The sequence below is a fragment of the Neovison vison genome, chromosome 11, assembly GCF_020171115.1.
Source record: "Neovison vison isolate M4711 chromosome 11, ASM_NN_V1, whole genome shotgun sequence".
Lineage (NCBI taxonomy): Eukaryota > Metazoa > Chordata > Mammalia > Carnivora > Mustelidae > Neogale > Neogale vison.
Genome location: NC_058101.1, coordinates 204,794,892 through 204,811,773, shown reverse-complemented (window position 1 = coordinate 204,811,773; position 16,882 = coordinate 204,794,892). Strand labels below are relative to the sequence as shown.

At 40.2% G+C, this 16,882-nt stretch overlaps 1 protein-coding gene across 1 annotated transcript in view; it reads right to left on the bottom strand.

The window, feature by feature from the left end:
* The window catches only part of ASB5 (ankyrin repeat and SOCS box containing 5), a 47,312-nt gene extending 36,323 nt beyond the window's left edge, over positions 1 to 10,989 (bottom strand). The window contains exon 1 of the mRNA XM_044225701.1: positions 10,768 to 10,989. Coding sequence (XP_044081636.1) covers positions 10,768 to 10,963 — 196 coding nt within the window. The 5' untranslated portion in view covers positions 10,964 to 10,989. The remainder of the gene's footprint in view (positions 1 to 10,767) is intronic.
* Between the last annotated feature and the right edge of the window lie 5,893 nt (positions 10,990 to 16,882).

The following is a 16,882-nucleotide window of genomic DNA, read 5'->3' as shown; positions in this document are numbered from 1 at the left end:
GCTTCATTTTTCCTCAGTGGCCCAAGTCAGACCAGGCTAGCTTGAGCTACCTCAGGAAAATGTGGGAGTTGCTGTGTTACTCCTCAGTTAATGAAGTCGTGGTTAGACTTTCCATTGTGAGAAAGTGCTTTGTCCATTACCTCGGACCTTGCAGCTAACAGCCTGAGTATTCCCATGGCTTGGATCGTCACCTTGTTCCCCAGTTGTAACATACGTAACATGGAAGCTCTTGGGGGGATATTTTGCCAACTTGTGCACAGGGCCCCAGACCATTTAAAATGGTCTGAGGTTATTCAGTGATCCTATGAAATAATCCTGCATTTTTATTTCCAGATCAACTCTGCTTTTTTTTTTTTAAGGCTTATTTTTCTCCTTTCTCATAAGAAAAAAATTTTTTTTCATAAGATAGGTCCAGTGAAAAATTATGTTTTGCTTGCTTCCTGGAGAGACCAGCTGGCAGAGAGAAACAGAGAAAATAAAGGAAAAAAGCCAACTCCCTGCCTCGTGCTGACTCAGCCCTTCACTGCTCCTGTTGTTAGGACTGGGTTTTGTCTTCCCTTTTCAGCTGCCAGGGATGAAGAGGAGAGAAAATAAAAGGGCAAGAAGGCTTGGCAGAGGAAGTTAATATCCGGTGCTTTGGTATTTTGGAGATGAAGTGGCATCAGCTCTTTGTAAGGCACTCACCGCGGAAGAGTGAAGAGAAATTTGCTCCTGTATTAGTAACGCCATTACGCTGTCATGGTAATGCTTTTCCGGAAAAAACTGGTTATACTACAGTATAACCTGACTAGGTATTTGGCCCTGGAAAACATTCCCTTCCAAAGGATTTCTGCCCGAAGGGCTCTTTGACAGAATAAGATGGTAGAAGAAATACCACCTGCAAGTAATTTTAAAACTGTCAGCTCTGAACTCGCCTTTAGGTCCTTGCCACACACCAGCCCAGTCCTGTGCCTTGCTCTGCTCCAGTTCTATGTGATAGCTCGGAAACACTCAACCTTTCAGAACTTCAGTTGGTTACTCTTAAATAAACACATGAAGAGCGCCAAACACTTAAGTTCTGAAACCTCCCTGAATCTCTAACGTGATGCGGAGAAGAAAACTTAGTTGCTTAGTAAAAATGTCCTAGCATCATACTGTGCTTAGAGCAGCTCTAGCAAACACAGTGTATTATAATTCCACCATCCTTTTTTATCCATGTTTCTCTGAGTACTCAATCGTAGGCAGTTTAGTACTGTTTTTGAAGAAATTTAAAGCATAATATAAAGAGCTTACTTTTATGGAGTAACTGTATTCCAAGGCACTGTGACAAATGGTAATTTGTCTATCAAATTGACTTGACAAAAGTAATTAAAATCTATCTCCTAAAAACTTTATAATAGCCCTCTGAAATAAATATCGTTATCTCCATTTTAATAATGGAGAAACTGAGGGCTGCAGACTTCAGACAATTTTCCTAGGATCTCACAGCTGGAAGGTGCTAGAAACATGAAAGAATAATTTATGCATGCCTAAATCACTGGCATCTGCAACGTGACTTGAAACTCTATTTTCCTTTAGATTAAGGTATTTTATTCATTCCGCAAGTATTTGCTGAGTTCCTCCAATTTCGAAGGCATTATTTTTCTTCGTGCCATTGGCAGCTATTTCAAGGTCCCAGTGACTTTTTGCTTAGTAAATTATAATTTCCTTCTCCAGAATCATTCTGGAGAAGGAAATTATAATTTACTAAGCAAAAAGTAGTTTTCCCCTGCAAACTGGTTATAATTCGGTCTCCAAGTATTTGGCAAGAATCCTTTTTGCCTCTTGAGCCTTAGGTTAATTACAAACTTATTTTTCCCTTCATTCTAGATAAATCCTTTGTCTTTCAAACCTTATTATTTTTTTAATAAACAAAATATTTGTAACAATGCTATAGAACCGGGTTTGTGGTCAAATTTGTATGCTACTTAAAATTAACTTTTAGGGGCACCTAGGTGGCTCAGTGGGTTAAAGCCTCTGCCTTTGGCTCAGGTCATGATCCCAGGGTCCTGGGATCAAGCCCTGCATTGGGCTCTCTGCTCCACAAGGAGCCTGCTTCCTCCTCTCTCTGCCTGCCTCTCTGCCTACTTGTTATCTCTGTCTATCAAATAAATAAATAAAATCTTTAAAAAAATTAACCTTTAAATGGTTATAAAAATATCATTTAATCAAGCGTTCATAAATAAAATTCTTTTTAAAACTATTACGACCTCCAGAGGGCCCTAAAGATTGAGTTTATTTAAGCAGATTCCCCTTGCACATTTTGGAAGGTCATGCCAATTAGGTGCTCAAGTATTGTTCCGGGACTTAATATCACTGTGTAGGAGGTAGTCCCTCCAATCCAAATCACTCTTGTTCTGTTGCTTTCTTGCAAGTATTGTTCCAGGACTTAATATCACTGTGTAGGAGGTAGTCCCTCCAATCCAAATCACTCTTGTTCTGTTGCTTTCTTGGACTAACGGTGTGTAGCCATAAAACTTGGCAGCTAAACTAGATTTTACTAGATGAGCAGCTTCGTCATAACTACAGGGAATGGAGAGAGCGATGTTTACATTTTTGTTTCGCTTCCTTTCTTTTACTTCTTGGAGAGTCACTGTGAAGAAATAGCCATTCCTTCCCAGACTCAATAGATCTGTGATTCTGTGCATTTCAGCTCTGAAGAAACTAACACTTTCTCCTTTTCCTGTTGACCCATTCTGGGTGGTGGCTCGAGAGGGAAAGAAGACACAAGGCTTCCAAATTCAGAAATTCATTTGGTGCATCAGTTCACACTAAACCTTACCGACTCCTTGTGCTTGATGGACTATAGGAATCATCGTTTCTCTAGTGAATGAGGTCGTTTGGAAAACAGAAGGAGCTCATAAATCTCCTCAGTGGTTAATCAAAGATGTGTTTGGTACTTTGGAGGGCTTCTGTCCCCCAGAGTCACAGCCTACCCAACTCCATCAGCTCCTGAGGAGCTCTGCAGCATTATGAGGGTGAAGAGCCGATTTCAACAGACAGGCCTTAAAGTTCATTGTATCATGGTCTGTTTCCATTTAAATCAAGGCACACACTTGATGACTGAGAGGAGCCAGTGTTTCTATTTAAGAACGTGAATGGCCTTTTGGTTTTATGTTCCAGTTTGCTTGTCCCCTGTCCATAGATTACGGCACTAAGCCTTCTGGAAAGAGTGTATGTATTTCTGAATGTTTCTATTTTGCTCTTTAGGTGATGGTGGCATGGAAATTTTAGTTGCCCTCATGGAGACAGAATGGCCTCGTGCCGTTTTACCTAGTCTCGCACATTCCTGACGGGCCCAAAATGTTTACTGTTGTTCCCATCTCTAGGAGAGAATGTTGAAAGGCTGTTCCTGTTGTGACTCATTTTATAAGGTGGTTGGTTCTGTAAAGATGCACGTAACTTGCAACGTATTTTCAACACACTGAGAGCATTTGTGTTTAAATGCCATTTCATCCTTTTCTTTAAAGAAAAATTTCTCAGAAAGTCCAGCTTCTGGAACTTCACCACAGTAGAGCTATCCTGTTTAGAAAAGAGGAAGGGACCCACGGGAACCTTGTCCCTGCATGCCACCCTAGCCTCTCAATCCCACGGGCTTTTCTAGAAAACTCCTTAATCTACTTAGAAGGCAGATTTTTAAAAACCCATGCCACAGTAACCAATGGAGAATTATAAGACTAAGAAATGAAATTATAAGGAAAAAAATCATTCTAATATATGGTCTCCCCCAATTTAATTTCCCAGAGTGGACTTGTTTAATCACAGGCCACTTGGAAATCCTAACAATTTAACAATTTATGTGGCTCTCCTTCCCTGATCTGATATCCGTTGGGCATTTGGAGTCTAAAGAGCCAATGGTCTCCTTTGTAGTACCGCTGAGAGAAGCCTGGAAAGAATGAATGATTTGTTCTTCCTGCAGCTGGTAGAGAAGAAATGCCAAAAGGTCTACAGAGTCCTTAAGCAAACTATTCTTTCATTTTTCTTTTCTTTTCTTTCTTTGTTCCTTTCTTTCTTCTTCTTCTTCTTTTTTTTTTAAGGATTTGAGGGTGGTTTCAAAGCAAGAGGCGTTCGAAATACTCCACCGCTTTCCGTGACATGGTTCGTCTGTTACTGGGGACACACTTGACTCTCCTCTGCTCCGGTTGGGAAATGAGCCGAGCGGGCTGAGATCACTGCAGCGGTCCACACAATGCCATCGAGGCACTCTGAGGACTTGAGCTGTTGAGCCCACGTCGAGGGGGTGTTTGTCTTCTCTGAGATGCAGCTCATGAAATATGCATACTTCACGTGTCCTGACCTATTACCTCATCACACCAGAGAGTCTGCAAAACACCCCATGGTAGTTATTTCCAGCATTACGTAATGGTTCCTTTTCTGTAGCCTGAATCTAGTGAAGGCAGCAGAAAGCTCTTAATAGAACAATTTCCTTTTGGATGTGTGATTGAGAAGATGTGTTTTTATTTTTCACGTTGGCACCGACAATCCAACTATTCTTATCTAATATTTATACATCAGTCTTTGCTCCCCGACGATCCAAGCTTGTTCAGTTTGACATTCTAAACTTCCTCTTTGCCCTTATATTCAGTTTGCTTTCACCTCTCCTTGTACATAACAAGATATTTTCCGCCTGGGAAATCTTATCTCAAGCCCCACCTTCTTGATGAAGCTCCAGATACTCTCAATGGCCTTCTTTAGAAAACAGTCATTACAGAACTTAACTGTTTTCATTTAGCACCATATGAATTTCTGCCTGCTTGCTGTTTGGCTGTTTCACATGGGCACAGTTCGGCCCCACTTAACCACACTTGCTTTGGCTCAAAAGGGGAGTCATGTAGTACCTGTGATAATATACAGATCTCTCCATATGTAAACCCACACATACACACACATATGCATTCATCTATCTACATGCAGCACATAACATTGAACCAGGAATGGAATAGGTGTCCAAGTACTGAGCTGAATTAAATTCAGAATTGTATCAGTTACATCAATTAATGCAAAAACTCTTGTTTCAATAAATTGCCATTGTCTAAAAGATACAGGAAATTGAAAAGCAGAAGGTCCAGACTTAGTTTTCACTCTTTAACTATTCTTATTATCTTAAAACTATGGAATTGATTATAACAGTGCCTCCTAGCAATATATGCAAAATCTGTTTTTGAAATTTTTTCCCAAAATACCTGTTATCCTTCAAATACCATAGTGGATAAGTAATTAGTATGCTTTATTTTTTTCCTAAATATACATTCTTTTAAAATAAAACTCTGAGCTTTTACATAAAAACTTAGGCAGAAGAAATGTGAGTCAGAAATAATAATAATAATAATAATAATAGAGATGAAGAAGAGAATGGGACAGTGAAAGTGGAGAATTGGGAAGGTTTGGAGCATTTTGAAGAAGGATACATGCACAAGTTACAGGAGAGAATATGCATATTGCCAGTAAAACTTCTTTTTCACGACATGTCCCGGGCAGATCTATTCTTATCCCTCTACTCTCACTCTGTGCTCACAGCATCTTCTCTAGCCTTGTAAAATGGCACTTTCCATGTTTTTAAATACTCAGCTATCTCTCTCCCACTCAATGATATACACCTTTAGGAAAGGGATTATGGTTCATTTGTGTATTTTTTCCTTAATGCCCAGCATAGAGCCTGTGACATATAATACACACAAGTCAACAGTTCAAGTAATAAAGGAGCAAATAATGGAATGACATAAGGAAAGGAGAGAGAGACAAAAGGCATGAGAAGACTATTCCCAGGAAAACTGACCCCTCACAAGTTGTTATCAGTATGCCAAGTTCTTTAATTCTAAAAATTCATTCATTTCTCCAAATATAGAGGAAGAGGAAAGATATTAATGTTAGAAATATGACAGTCTTCTGTGAACTTGGAACTTTGTTCCCACATTCCATCTTTAATTCACAGGATTATAATGGTCTCTTCCAAAAAAAGTGCTCTGACATTTCCAGAAAAATAGAGCTTGGGCAAAATGAAAATAGCTTAAATTTTTTTTTTTTGGTAACATTTTCCATGATAATGTCCTGCCTTTTGTCATAGAAGAACAGTCCTATTGGCCCAAGTTATTCTGAGAGAGAGAGCCACCTAAGTATGGAAAATGTGTCCAAAGCTCTCACATTGTCAAGGTATTTTTATACCTTTATGTAATGAACACTGGGAAAGAAGTCATCCTACAGATTTGCCTCTTGCAGTTTTTCACTGCTGAGATTCTGAGACACGTTCCTAACATAACTAACCCCAACACAGTCAACACCAGGCATCAAAAACTACATGGCTCCTCGGGTACAGGCAAACATGATCACTGCTGCTGTGGTTGACATCTGATGCAAAGCTAAATTCCTAAAGCTGTTTTCAAACCGGAGATGGGATTTTTGATGGAGAAAACCATGAATGACATTATATAAAATTCTAACTGCTTTTCCTACCCAGTTTACCCTATTCTCCAAAATGGCCAGCACTTTGGCCATTGAACTTGTGGTAGCAAGTTTACACTGTAGCCTATTTTCAAATGTCAACAAGAGACACATCAAAAACCAAAACAAAACAAAACAAAAACATGCTTAATGGTAACCCCCAAACCAAATTTATGAAATCACAAAGACACAGTCTCTCAGATGATTGCACATGCATTCTGTAATTCTATATAAAGTCCCAACTGTGAAAGGAGTGCCTGAAGAGTTCTGGATGTCACAAGGATTGTGACATTATGAGAGACATTGTGACATGTCTCTCACAGAGAGACATTACTTTGATGAATTTTCCACAGTGTCAAATCTGGTCTGTGGTCTTGGAGACTCAGAAACCTGATCTGTCAGCAAAGCTGGAGCAAATTCACACGTCAGAGGTGGACTTACAACTCGGAGAACACAGAACACTACCGAAGAGTGATAACAAGATATAAATACATTAATTTACAAGAAGCTTAAATGTCACACGGACTCCCCCGCTCCTGGGGGCGAGCCAGCTCGTTCCCTTTCTGGGGACAGGGCCACAGGAAGTGCCAAATCCTAACCAGAAGGTTAGTTGGTGATGAAAAAGCAGAACAAAAGGAAGACAGAAATAAATCAAATGTGAGACTAGAATGCAGATCCTAGTTTTATTACCTTCCGAGTTACCCCGATGTTTCACACTGGGGGAAGGCAAGTCTGAAGACTCACGGAGCAGCGAAGGGTCCAGCCCCCTCTGGCCTGGGTGGACGCAGAGGGCTCACCTGCGCCTGCATGGCTGATCAGTCTCTCTGCTGATAGACCTATTTTTCCTCTGGGTTTGTCCACATCTAACTCTGGGAGACAAGAAGCTCCCCTAAAGTAACATCTGCTCTCTGCCAATGCCATTTAAAGGTATCATCAGATTCATCCTTTCTTCTTTTCATTTTGTTTTTTTAAGATTTTATTTATTTGAAAGAGAGAGCATGAGCAGGGGTGTAGAGGCAGAGGAGAAACAGGCTCCCCTCTGAGCAGAGACCCAGACGTGGGCCTCAATCCCAGGACCCCAGGATCACAACATGACCCAAAGGCAGGCGCTTAACCAACTGAGCCACCCAGGTGCCCAGGACAACATTATTACTCTTAACAGAAGAGAATTGGTGTCTCTTGAAGTGTCCTTGGGGCATTAGTAGTTCGTGACTTCGTCTCAGCTCTTAGAATGATTTCATAAAATCTATGTAACCCCCCCTGCCCCAGATCTTTATCATCTGTCTATACTGTTTGATACCACAGCTGAAGACACTTTTCAGCTCCTGTTAGCCACCCTGTTAGTCTCAAAGTATAGTGCTAGCTTTAAAAATAGACTAGTGCTCTGATATTTTAAAGATTGTAAGCAGGATGTTTAACAGCAAGGACGGTACAGGAAGCAGGTACAGAGAAAAGTCGTGATAAATTGTGTGATGGCAGAGTTGATAAAAGTCTTCCGTTTCAAACACGAAGAGGCAGATTTGTAAGTTTTACTGGCCTTTCAAGAAGATCAAGCAGGAAATAATCTTAAACTACTTTAGTTGCCATTTAACTTCCAGCAGCCTTGGGTAACCACACCTTGGTCTCAAGTCTGACTAGAAAGTACTTGAAGAAAAAAACAAAAAACCCTTCCCTGTGTTGCTCCAGTAGGATGAGCTCATTTGCAATAGCATCTAGTAAGAGAGGGTTTCTTTTACTTCATACCAAAGTACTATGACATGGGGAGGACATCCAGAATGTTGTCAACAGGGTCCTCTCTGGTTATGAGAGACATGAAAATACACACATTGTCTCCTATATCATGGAATTTGGCAGCTCTTCATCAGAAATGTTGGGGAACAATCTGGCTAAGTCTTGAAAGTAGGAATGAGAAGCCTAATTCAAAGTCGAATGAAGGTGATAATCTTTCCTAGGAAGGAGGAAATTGCTAGGTTAAACAAAGATAATTAAGCCTGATTGGTTAATTATACAAATACGAACAAAATAAAAATAGTTTCGTTGTAGTAAATAAAAGGAAGAGCTAGGTCAAAATGAAAAAATTAATTTCTTAGGCAAAGAAGAATTAACTCTTAGGAGATCAAGAATGAGTTTGTAAAAAAACACAAAACAAAACAAAACAAAAATCGGTTTGTTAGGTACCTGATTGTTCTCCTAATATTACAATAAAATTGGAGCCAAATTATGCTTGCATTGAATAAAAATTATATAGTCTATTTAATCTATAGATTAATACAAGATGTGAGAAAGAAAAATTTTATTAAATTGATATAGTACTAACACAACACAAAAAAATTTTTAAGAACCTATGTTCCCAATTTATATTTCTAGGAAAAGTATTTTTCCATTAGTAAGTATTGACTTTTTTCTTTTCTTTTTGGGACATCCTAGAGTTCTAATATATCTTAACATAGACTCAAGAAGCTAAATGGGAACATGGGAGCCATTTCATATATTCCTGTGGCTTCCAGCGAAAGTGCACTGAGATCAGATTCAACAGAGGACAATTGTCTTCTGTTACTTATGAATATGTACAAAAAGGAGCTTCTGCAGCTTTCTCAAATACGCTTGCCATAGGGTGGCTGGGTGGCTCAGTTGGTTAAGTGTCTGCCTTCAGCTCAGGTCATGATCATGGGGTCCTAGGATTGAGTCCCACGTCAGGCTCCCTGCTCTGCAGGGAATCTGCTTCTTTGGCCCTCTCACTGGTTCTCTCAATCTCTCTCTCTCTCAAATAAATAAAATCTTAAAAAGTAAATAAATAAACTGCTTGCCACTCCACAAAACATGTAGATTTTTAGCAAATATTTTATGTTTTTATGTATGGCAATTCTCATAATAGGTAGACAAGAAATTTGACTATGAAATAATGAATAAATCTCATCACCTTATGATCAATTCAAATTATATCTAGAAATATTGGGGGGTTTTTTATTTGTTTTACAGTCTAGTTTCCTGTGTTTGCCGCTTCTGAAACAAAATATTCTACTTACAACTATAGTGTGTGCCACATTTGCATAGTGACAGCCATTCTATAGCAGGGTGCAAAGTAAAGGATTACATATTGCCTGTTTCCTGTAGACCCTTTCTTCTTGAGAGTTTCATACTGGCATTTAGATTTTCCTCGCTTTGAATGAGTACATAAATTCCTCACTTTGCATAAGAACTCTCTTCCTCCAGGGGCAAAAATGGACTTACTATCCACCTCACATACCAAAAAAGATTTTCTACCCTCATTCAGCTTTCCAAAAAAGATTTTCTGCCTTCATTCAGCTTTGCATGTACCTTAACCTAGATTCTAAAATGAATTATTCCACAAACCAAAAAGGCAGAAGAATAGATTCTAAGAAGGCAAGCTTTCCAGTCTAAATGCTCTTTTAAAAAAATTATGTTCTCTAATTACATGATAGTATATTTTGACTCTGAAATTTGAAGTTACTTTAGAGGCATTTGGGCTCATACTCATTTGCTGATGTTCAAACCAGCAATTAATCCAAAGGCTGTAAGAAATTAAAGCGTCACCTTAAAGGTCACTGTAACAGTTGTTTTTATTGTACAGAATACCAGTCCAATAGAATATAAATGATTTTATAACCTTTAAAGTCTGTGGTTAACATGACTGTTTCTCATTTGGTCTCATACTTCAATTTCTTCTAAGAAACATGGATTGATGTACCTGGCTGCCCACATCAAGTGTGTTCATTGATGTTCCTATTGTATTATAGTCGACTTTTTACAAGTTGAGCAAAGCAATGACAATTCCATCCAGGAGAACTCATGACATAAATCTCAGTATTCAACACGCCGTGTTTTATTTTTTAATCCTGGCCAAATAAAAGGTGCGAAAAACAAGTACAACCTTTCAGATATTCTCATTAATAATAATTGTTTTACATATGATGAAAGAGCCAGTTTGAGAATCATAAAAGTCTGGGTCCATGTTAAAGGACAGCTGAAGAGCAGTCAGTAATGGAAGCCTCTAAAATTATAGCGTGGCCAGTGCAATGTTTAAAGTTTTAAAATACTTTTCTCCATGGGAGGTTTCCACTACTCTATTTTGCAATGATACCTTGGATTTCATTAACCCAGACCTTTACCCAGCAAGATGACTTTCTTTTTTATGAAGCCATGAAATTTACAAATGTTTTTCTAAGGGAACGATCGGGGCATATTCACTTGGAAGCAGCCCGTAGAGAAAACATGCGATGTTTTCGTGGGCTGTGGCTGTAGCAGTAGTCAGATGCCACGTGAAGCAAGAGAGCATTACCATAAACATACCTTGTCCTTGGGTTACTCCATAAAATTCAGCTGCTATCCTGGCTGCTTCCTTGCGGTTGCCTTTCACGATGTAGAAGTGACTGAGGATGGCAAGGCTGATTTTCACAAAAAGCTTGAAACAGAAGAGTGAAAGGATCGTGAAGTAGACATTGGATAACTGTTGAGCAAACGGCCGACTTTCTTCTAACACCGACATTGCTGCACCAGAGCGTGCGGGTCTCTCCGCTCTGAGCCAAGTCTCAAATGTGCCTGGCTCTCCTTTGGGAGGCTCCTGAACAGCTGGTCCTGAGGGAGGAAAATGTCAGCTGGTCATGATGCCCTGAGCTCAGAATATTTATACCGTCCATAAAAGTTCTCTGCAGACTGCCATTGGTCTGACGATGTTCCCTGGAAGCAGTTGCAACACGTGCTCGGCTGCCAAGGCTCCTGACTTTCCATTCTCAATAGAAAATGACATCCCCCCCTGCCCCGCCTCTCTGCTCCGAATTTCAAGACCCAGATATTGAGAGTCATAAACAAATGATTTCCTTTCTCAGCTTCTAATTATCACAAATACTTTGAAGACTGTCTATGGGGTTCCAGTTGTTAATGTCAATGATTTTCATAACATTGGGTAAAATTCAGTCCATCGCTTCAAGCCTTTAAAGTGGCCTATTTGTAGACCATGAGCTAAATCATCAAATAGTCCATGACTGGATAATCTTAATGACTAACTCATCAATTAGCGAATTATGTTGCTTTTACTGTTATCAGGGCAAAAAAATTTTTCTTCTAAATGGATAGCTGGGACAGCCACAGAATAATAATTTTAGACTGTTCATTCATCTTGTGAACACTTTTTAAGCACTCACCAGGTGTCAGATTTTTTGCTGGGTGATGGTGAGACAAAGAATGTGATGTCCCTGCCACAAAGAACCATCGTCTAGAGGAGGAAACAGATACCAGATACATCCAGGTGAGGACAGGGTACCATGGGAGCACAGAGAGGGAGGGCTTGATCCTCACTGGAAGGAGTCAGAAAAGACATCCAGGAAGAGGTGGCATATCCAGAGAATTATCAGATAAGCAGGAATGTTTTATATAATCTGTCCAAAACCAAGCAAAACAATATACTTTTTAGGCCCGAAGCCTTTAACCCTAATTTGGTTTAATTTGTGAATGACTGTGTTTATAAGGACATCCTTAGGCAAGCAATGTGCATATATATACATATACATGTACATATATACACATACATATATATGTATTTATTCATTTATATTTAAGCAAGTTATAGATTTTTTATTTTTTATTTAAATTCAGTTAATCAACATAGAATACATCATTATTTTCAGATGTAGTGTTCAATAATTCATCAGCTGCATATAACATCCAGTGCTCACTACATTAAGTGCCCTCCTTAATGCCCATCACCCAGTTACCCCATCCCCCCATGCACCCCCCCACGCACCCCCACAGCAACCCTCAGTCTGTTTCCTATAGTAAGAGTCTATTCTGATTTTTCCCCACTCTGATGACTTCCCGTTCAGTTTTCCCTCCCTTCCCCTATGATCCTCTGCTGTTTCTTATATTCCACATATGGGTAAAATCATATGATAATTGTCTTTCTCTGATTGACCTATTTCACTCAGCATGATACCCTCTAGTTCCATCCATGTTGATATAAGTAGTGAGTATTAATCTTTCCCGATGGCTGAGTATGTATATACCACGTCTTCTTTATCCACTTTTCTGTCAGTGGACATCTCAGCTCTTTCCATAGTTTGGGTGTTGTGGACATTGGGGTGCACGTTCTCCTTCAGATCACTACATTTGTATCTTTTGTATCCTAGTAGTGTAATTGCTGGTTTGCCCGGTAGCTCTATTTTTAACTTCTTAGGAACCTCCCTACTGTTTTCCAGAGTGGCTGTACCAGCTTAGGCAAGCTATATTTTTAAGAGAGAAATAAAGCAAATTGTTAAGAAGAATAATTTATAAAGACAATATTTTGGCACTTAAGCCAAAATCAAATGCCAAGACAAAAAATGGCATATTATACAGGGAGTTTATTCATACGGTTTTATGACCAGGTTTGGGGTCTGTTGTGTATGGCTTCCCAATCCTTCTGACAAGCTCCAAAATAATAATTAACCTAGACTTTGGAAAGTAGAGGTGGCTCAATATGATAAAAGAGCACATCGATGGTGGGACATACCGGTGTATTCTCCCTGGTATATGTTTTTTATGTTGTTCATCTTAGCTGAGTGGAGCGATTTACATGAAACATTCCTAAGACAGAGGGGACATTGATGTAAAAGAAATGTGTTCAATGAAGCAGGTTTTTTTCTTCCCCAGTGAGTCAGTGGCTCCCGGAAAAATAAATGAGGTCAATATATTAGAAAGAAACTGCCCAGCTCTCTATGAAAATGGCCAGTGGGATGGTTCTCACAGTCCGAGAACTAGACCTTGTGAGTGGGCAGTACTCGGACTGGGCGTGTGCACTTCGGGAATCCATGACAGTGAACCTCGAGGTACAGAAGGGAAAGGAACGAGCCGTTCCTCTCTCTCCCCAGTAGTGAGACTGTGTCCGTGAAGTACTGACAGGACAGTCCCCTTGCAGTTAGTCTTCCCTCTGGCACCGGCGCTCAGGCCGGAGCCCCCACTGGCGCGGCCCGACCTCCAACAGCTGCGCCATCACAATGCTCTGAGTCACTGGCCTGACTTCCACGTCAGCGCTTTAGAATCAGAAGTAAAACCCGCCCGAGTGTGCGGCTAGGGTTTCACTCCTTCCTCTTTACCAGTAAGTGCTATTATAAATAATTCCCTCCACATCAGCTAATCGGGGCCTGGATACTTTCAGGTTGAGGAATACATTTATTTCCATAAGGCTGTGATCACTGGGGCCCCAGTTTAAAGTCCTGTGGTTTTACCAGGAGAAAATCACCCCTGCCCAATATTTGGCTTTGATGTCAATATGCCAGGTTTAATTTGTAGGAGTTCCTTGATCTCTACCTCTGTTTTCTGTGTTGGTAGATCCCCTCCCTTGGCAATGTTCACCATCTCCAGTCACAGTGAAAATTAAGGCTACATAAAATAACTCAAAGTAAGTGAAATCATCGAATAGAAACTAGATGTTGTATTTTTCACATTACAGACCCTTGTAAATAACACCAGAAGTAGCTTGAGTAATATTTAAAAGACACATGAAAAGTATTGTGAGCCTATTTTCCCCGGCATTAGCATTTTCTTAAAAAATAAAATATCGATGAGTAACAGGTGATTTATTGAGATGATGTGGTAGGTAGCCAGTCCATCCTAACTGTTTTAATCTTGTGAGTTTCAGTCAATCAACCAATCAGCTAAAAATTGAACTCAACGATTGTGCTTCTAGAATGGATGATACAAGAGACTTTAAAAACACAGGAAGAAATGATTTATTGAGAGTCCAGTTATGCTACATGTTTTATGTTCATCTGCTCATTTACTCTCTTATTCCCTCTCAGCATGACTATTATTGTTATTTACGTTTTAAAGATGAAGTATGTTGGCTTTAGAGGGCTTTGGTGACCTGAACACATTCCTTACGAGGAACAGCACTGTTCGGACATAGATCCGACTCCAGATAAATCCATGCACAAGTCACCACTTGTATTTTCTGTTTTGAAGCCCTTCCAGTCTGAATGAGCAAATGCGATTTATGCAAACAGACACGGAGACCAAGCCACACAGATTCACACAGACAGTGAAGGGATCAGTCGAAGGCTGTATTTTCTCAGGAGCCCGAATTAGTACCTGAACTGCTAGGGCAGGGGGCACGTGTTCTGATGATTAAAGGAGACAGGATCTTGTGTGAGCTCAGCACAGGGGAATAAAGGAAAACGGGAGTGTGTCATGACTGAGCTAATACGTGGGGATTATTCACAGCAAGGAGTTGGCGGCAGGCTCCCATAAAAACACCGGAGAAGCAGCACAGAGCGGTGCTAAGAAGGAGGGTAGTGGAGAGTGAGTCCATCAGAAATTCTGAGTTTTCAAAATAGGGTCAAATGACTGAGTAGGAATGAAAAGGCTGAGGATTGGAGAAAGGATATTAGGTCGAGCCAGAATGGGTCACAGGAACTTTCCACTCCGATTTTAATACGGTGATGGGCTAGGAACAGGGATGTCAGTGTTGAGGTATAATCCTTAAAGCAACTTCCAAAGGGAAAAATGTTCCTTAGCTTCCTCTTGTCGTCACCTTTCTCAGTACTGGTTCTATTCCTCTCTATCACCCAGATGTCTGAGGAGAGACCTCTCCATGGCCAGTCCCTGGAGCCCCCAGCCTGTCTCCTGTCCAGTCTCTTGCTCCACCCCATTTAGCATCCAGGGAATGACGTACGTACACACACACACACACACACACACACACACATTTTTTGGCCTGTTTCAGAGACTTACTTTCAGGTCATGCAGAAGTTGAGCATGATAATGACTTTCACATGTGGCAAGATTACCCTTTATTTTTTTTAAAGATTTTATTTATTTATTTGACAGAGAGAGAGAGAGAGATCACAAGTAGACAGAGAGGCAGGCAAAGAGAGGGGAAAGCAGGCTCCATGCCGAGCAGAGAGCCCAACACGGGGCTCTATCCCAGGACCCTGAGAGCAAGACCTGAGCTGAAGGCAGAGGCTCAACCAACTGAGCCACCCAGGCGCCCCCAAATCACCCTGTAAAGTCTCATAGTACAATCTCATTTCCAGAGATTATGGGGCTAACCACTTCTGAATTAGCTCCAGGACTGATGCAAGTTATTAGACTGAAAATGTCAATGGGACATAAAAAGAAAAAGCCTTTTTCTAGTGCTTTCCAGTTGATAAACTTAGGCATAAATATTTTTACATGGAGAAAGTACAGACATCTCATTGAAGATCATTTTCTTAAAAAGAAAAATTCTGTTCCCTTATTTTTGGGTAGAAAGCTGAAGGCTCTAATGGACTTTTTTATTCCTAAGATTCCAAAAAACAACTACAGGGATTCAAACAGCGCATTTGCTAATGGTCAGTGTAATGTCAGGCATCTTCCTAGCCTTGGACCAGGGATTTTGAAGAGGATTTGTACACCGTAAATGCAAACCGAAAAAAGCCCTTTGTTCATAAATCTCATGGCTGATAAAAATGTAAGGGGAGAGGCGCCTGGGTGGCTCAGTGGGTTAAAGCCTCTGCCTTCGGCCCAGGTCACGATCCCGGGGTCCTGGGAACAAGCCCCACATCGGGCTCTTTGCTCAGCGGCGAGCCTGCTTCCCCTTCTCTCTCTGTCTGCCTCTCTGCCTACTTGTGATTTCTCTGTCAAATAAATAAAATCTTAAAAAAAAATGTAAGGGGAAAAATTATGCAAGTCGTTACTGGTGACATAATAGCTCACTGCTGTGCTTAAAACACCATCAAAAATAGCACCTTTTCTCATTTTGTGAAATCTCGTGAAAATAAGAACAAATGAAGCCTTTTGATGTTTAGAATACACTGGAGTCTTACAGGTTCAGAATACATAGGAACTTGAAATCAACACAGAAATGTTTACACTTTACGTTGAAATCCTTAAGGGGAAGTGGTAACTGAATTTAGCTTTATCCCCAATCAGTAGATTCTGTGGATTCTATTTAATTGGTTTATCTTCACTTACTGAAAGCCATACTGGGGAAAACAGATGCCTTCACTAAGGCCACCCAGAGCACACTGGTGTAACTTCTTACAGAGGCCTTGACGTTGCCATGTATTGTTTCTGTTATCGGTAGCTACTGTATTCACAGCAGCACTATCAGTACTGATGACTCTGGCTCCTACTGATATCTTTAATCATCGATGAAGGATAAGTTCTCATAGACCTCATGATCATCGTAATAATGATTATCCTGTTAGTTGGGAATAGTTTGGTTGAGATCTATTATATTCTGTTTGATTGTACTACGAGAAAGTAAATGCTTGCTTTCAGTATAGCCACACTTCTAGTATAACAGAACAAAAGAGTAATTTTTGCTAGTCTATGATAATCCACAAAAAACCCCTATGTTATTCATCAGGTTATCATTGACTTAGATTTCGCTGGGACCTTCAGGGGAGATCAGAACAGGCTCTATCCTGAAGACTGAGTCATTTACATGTTG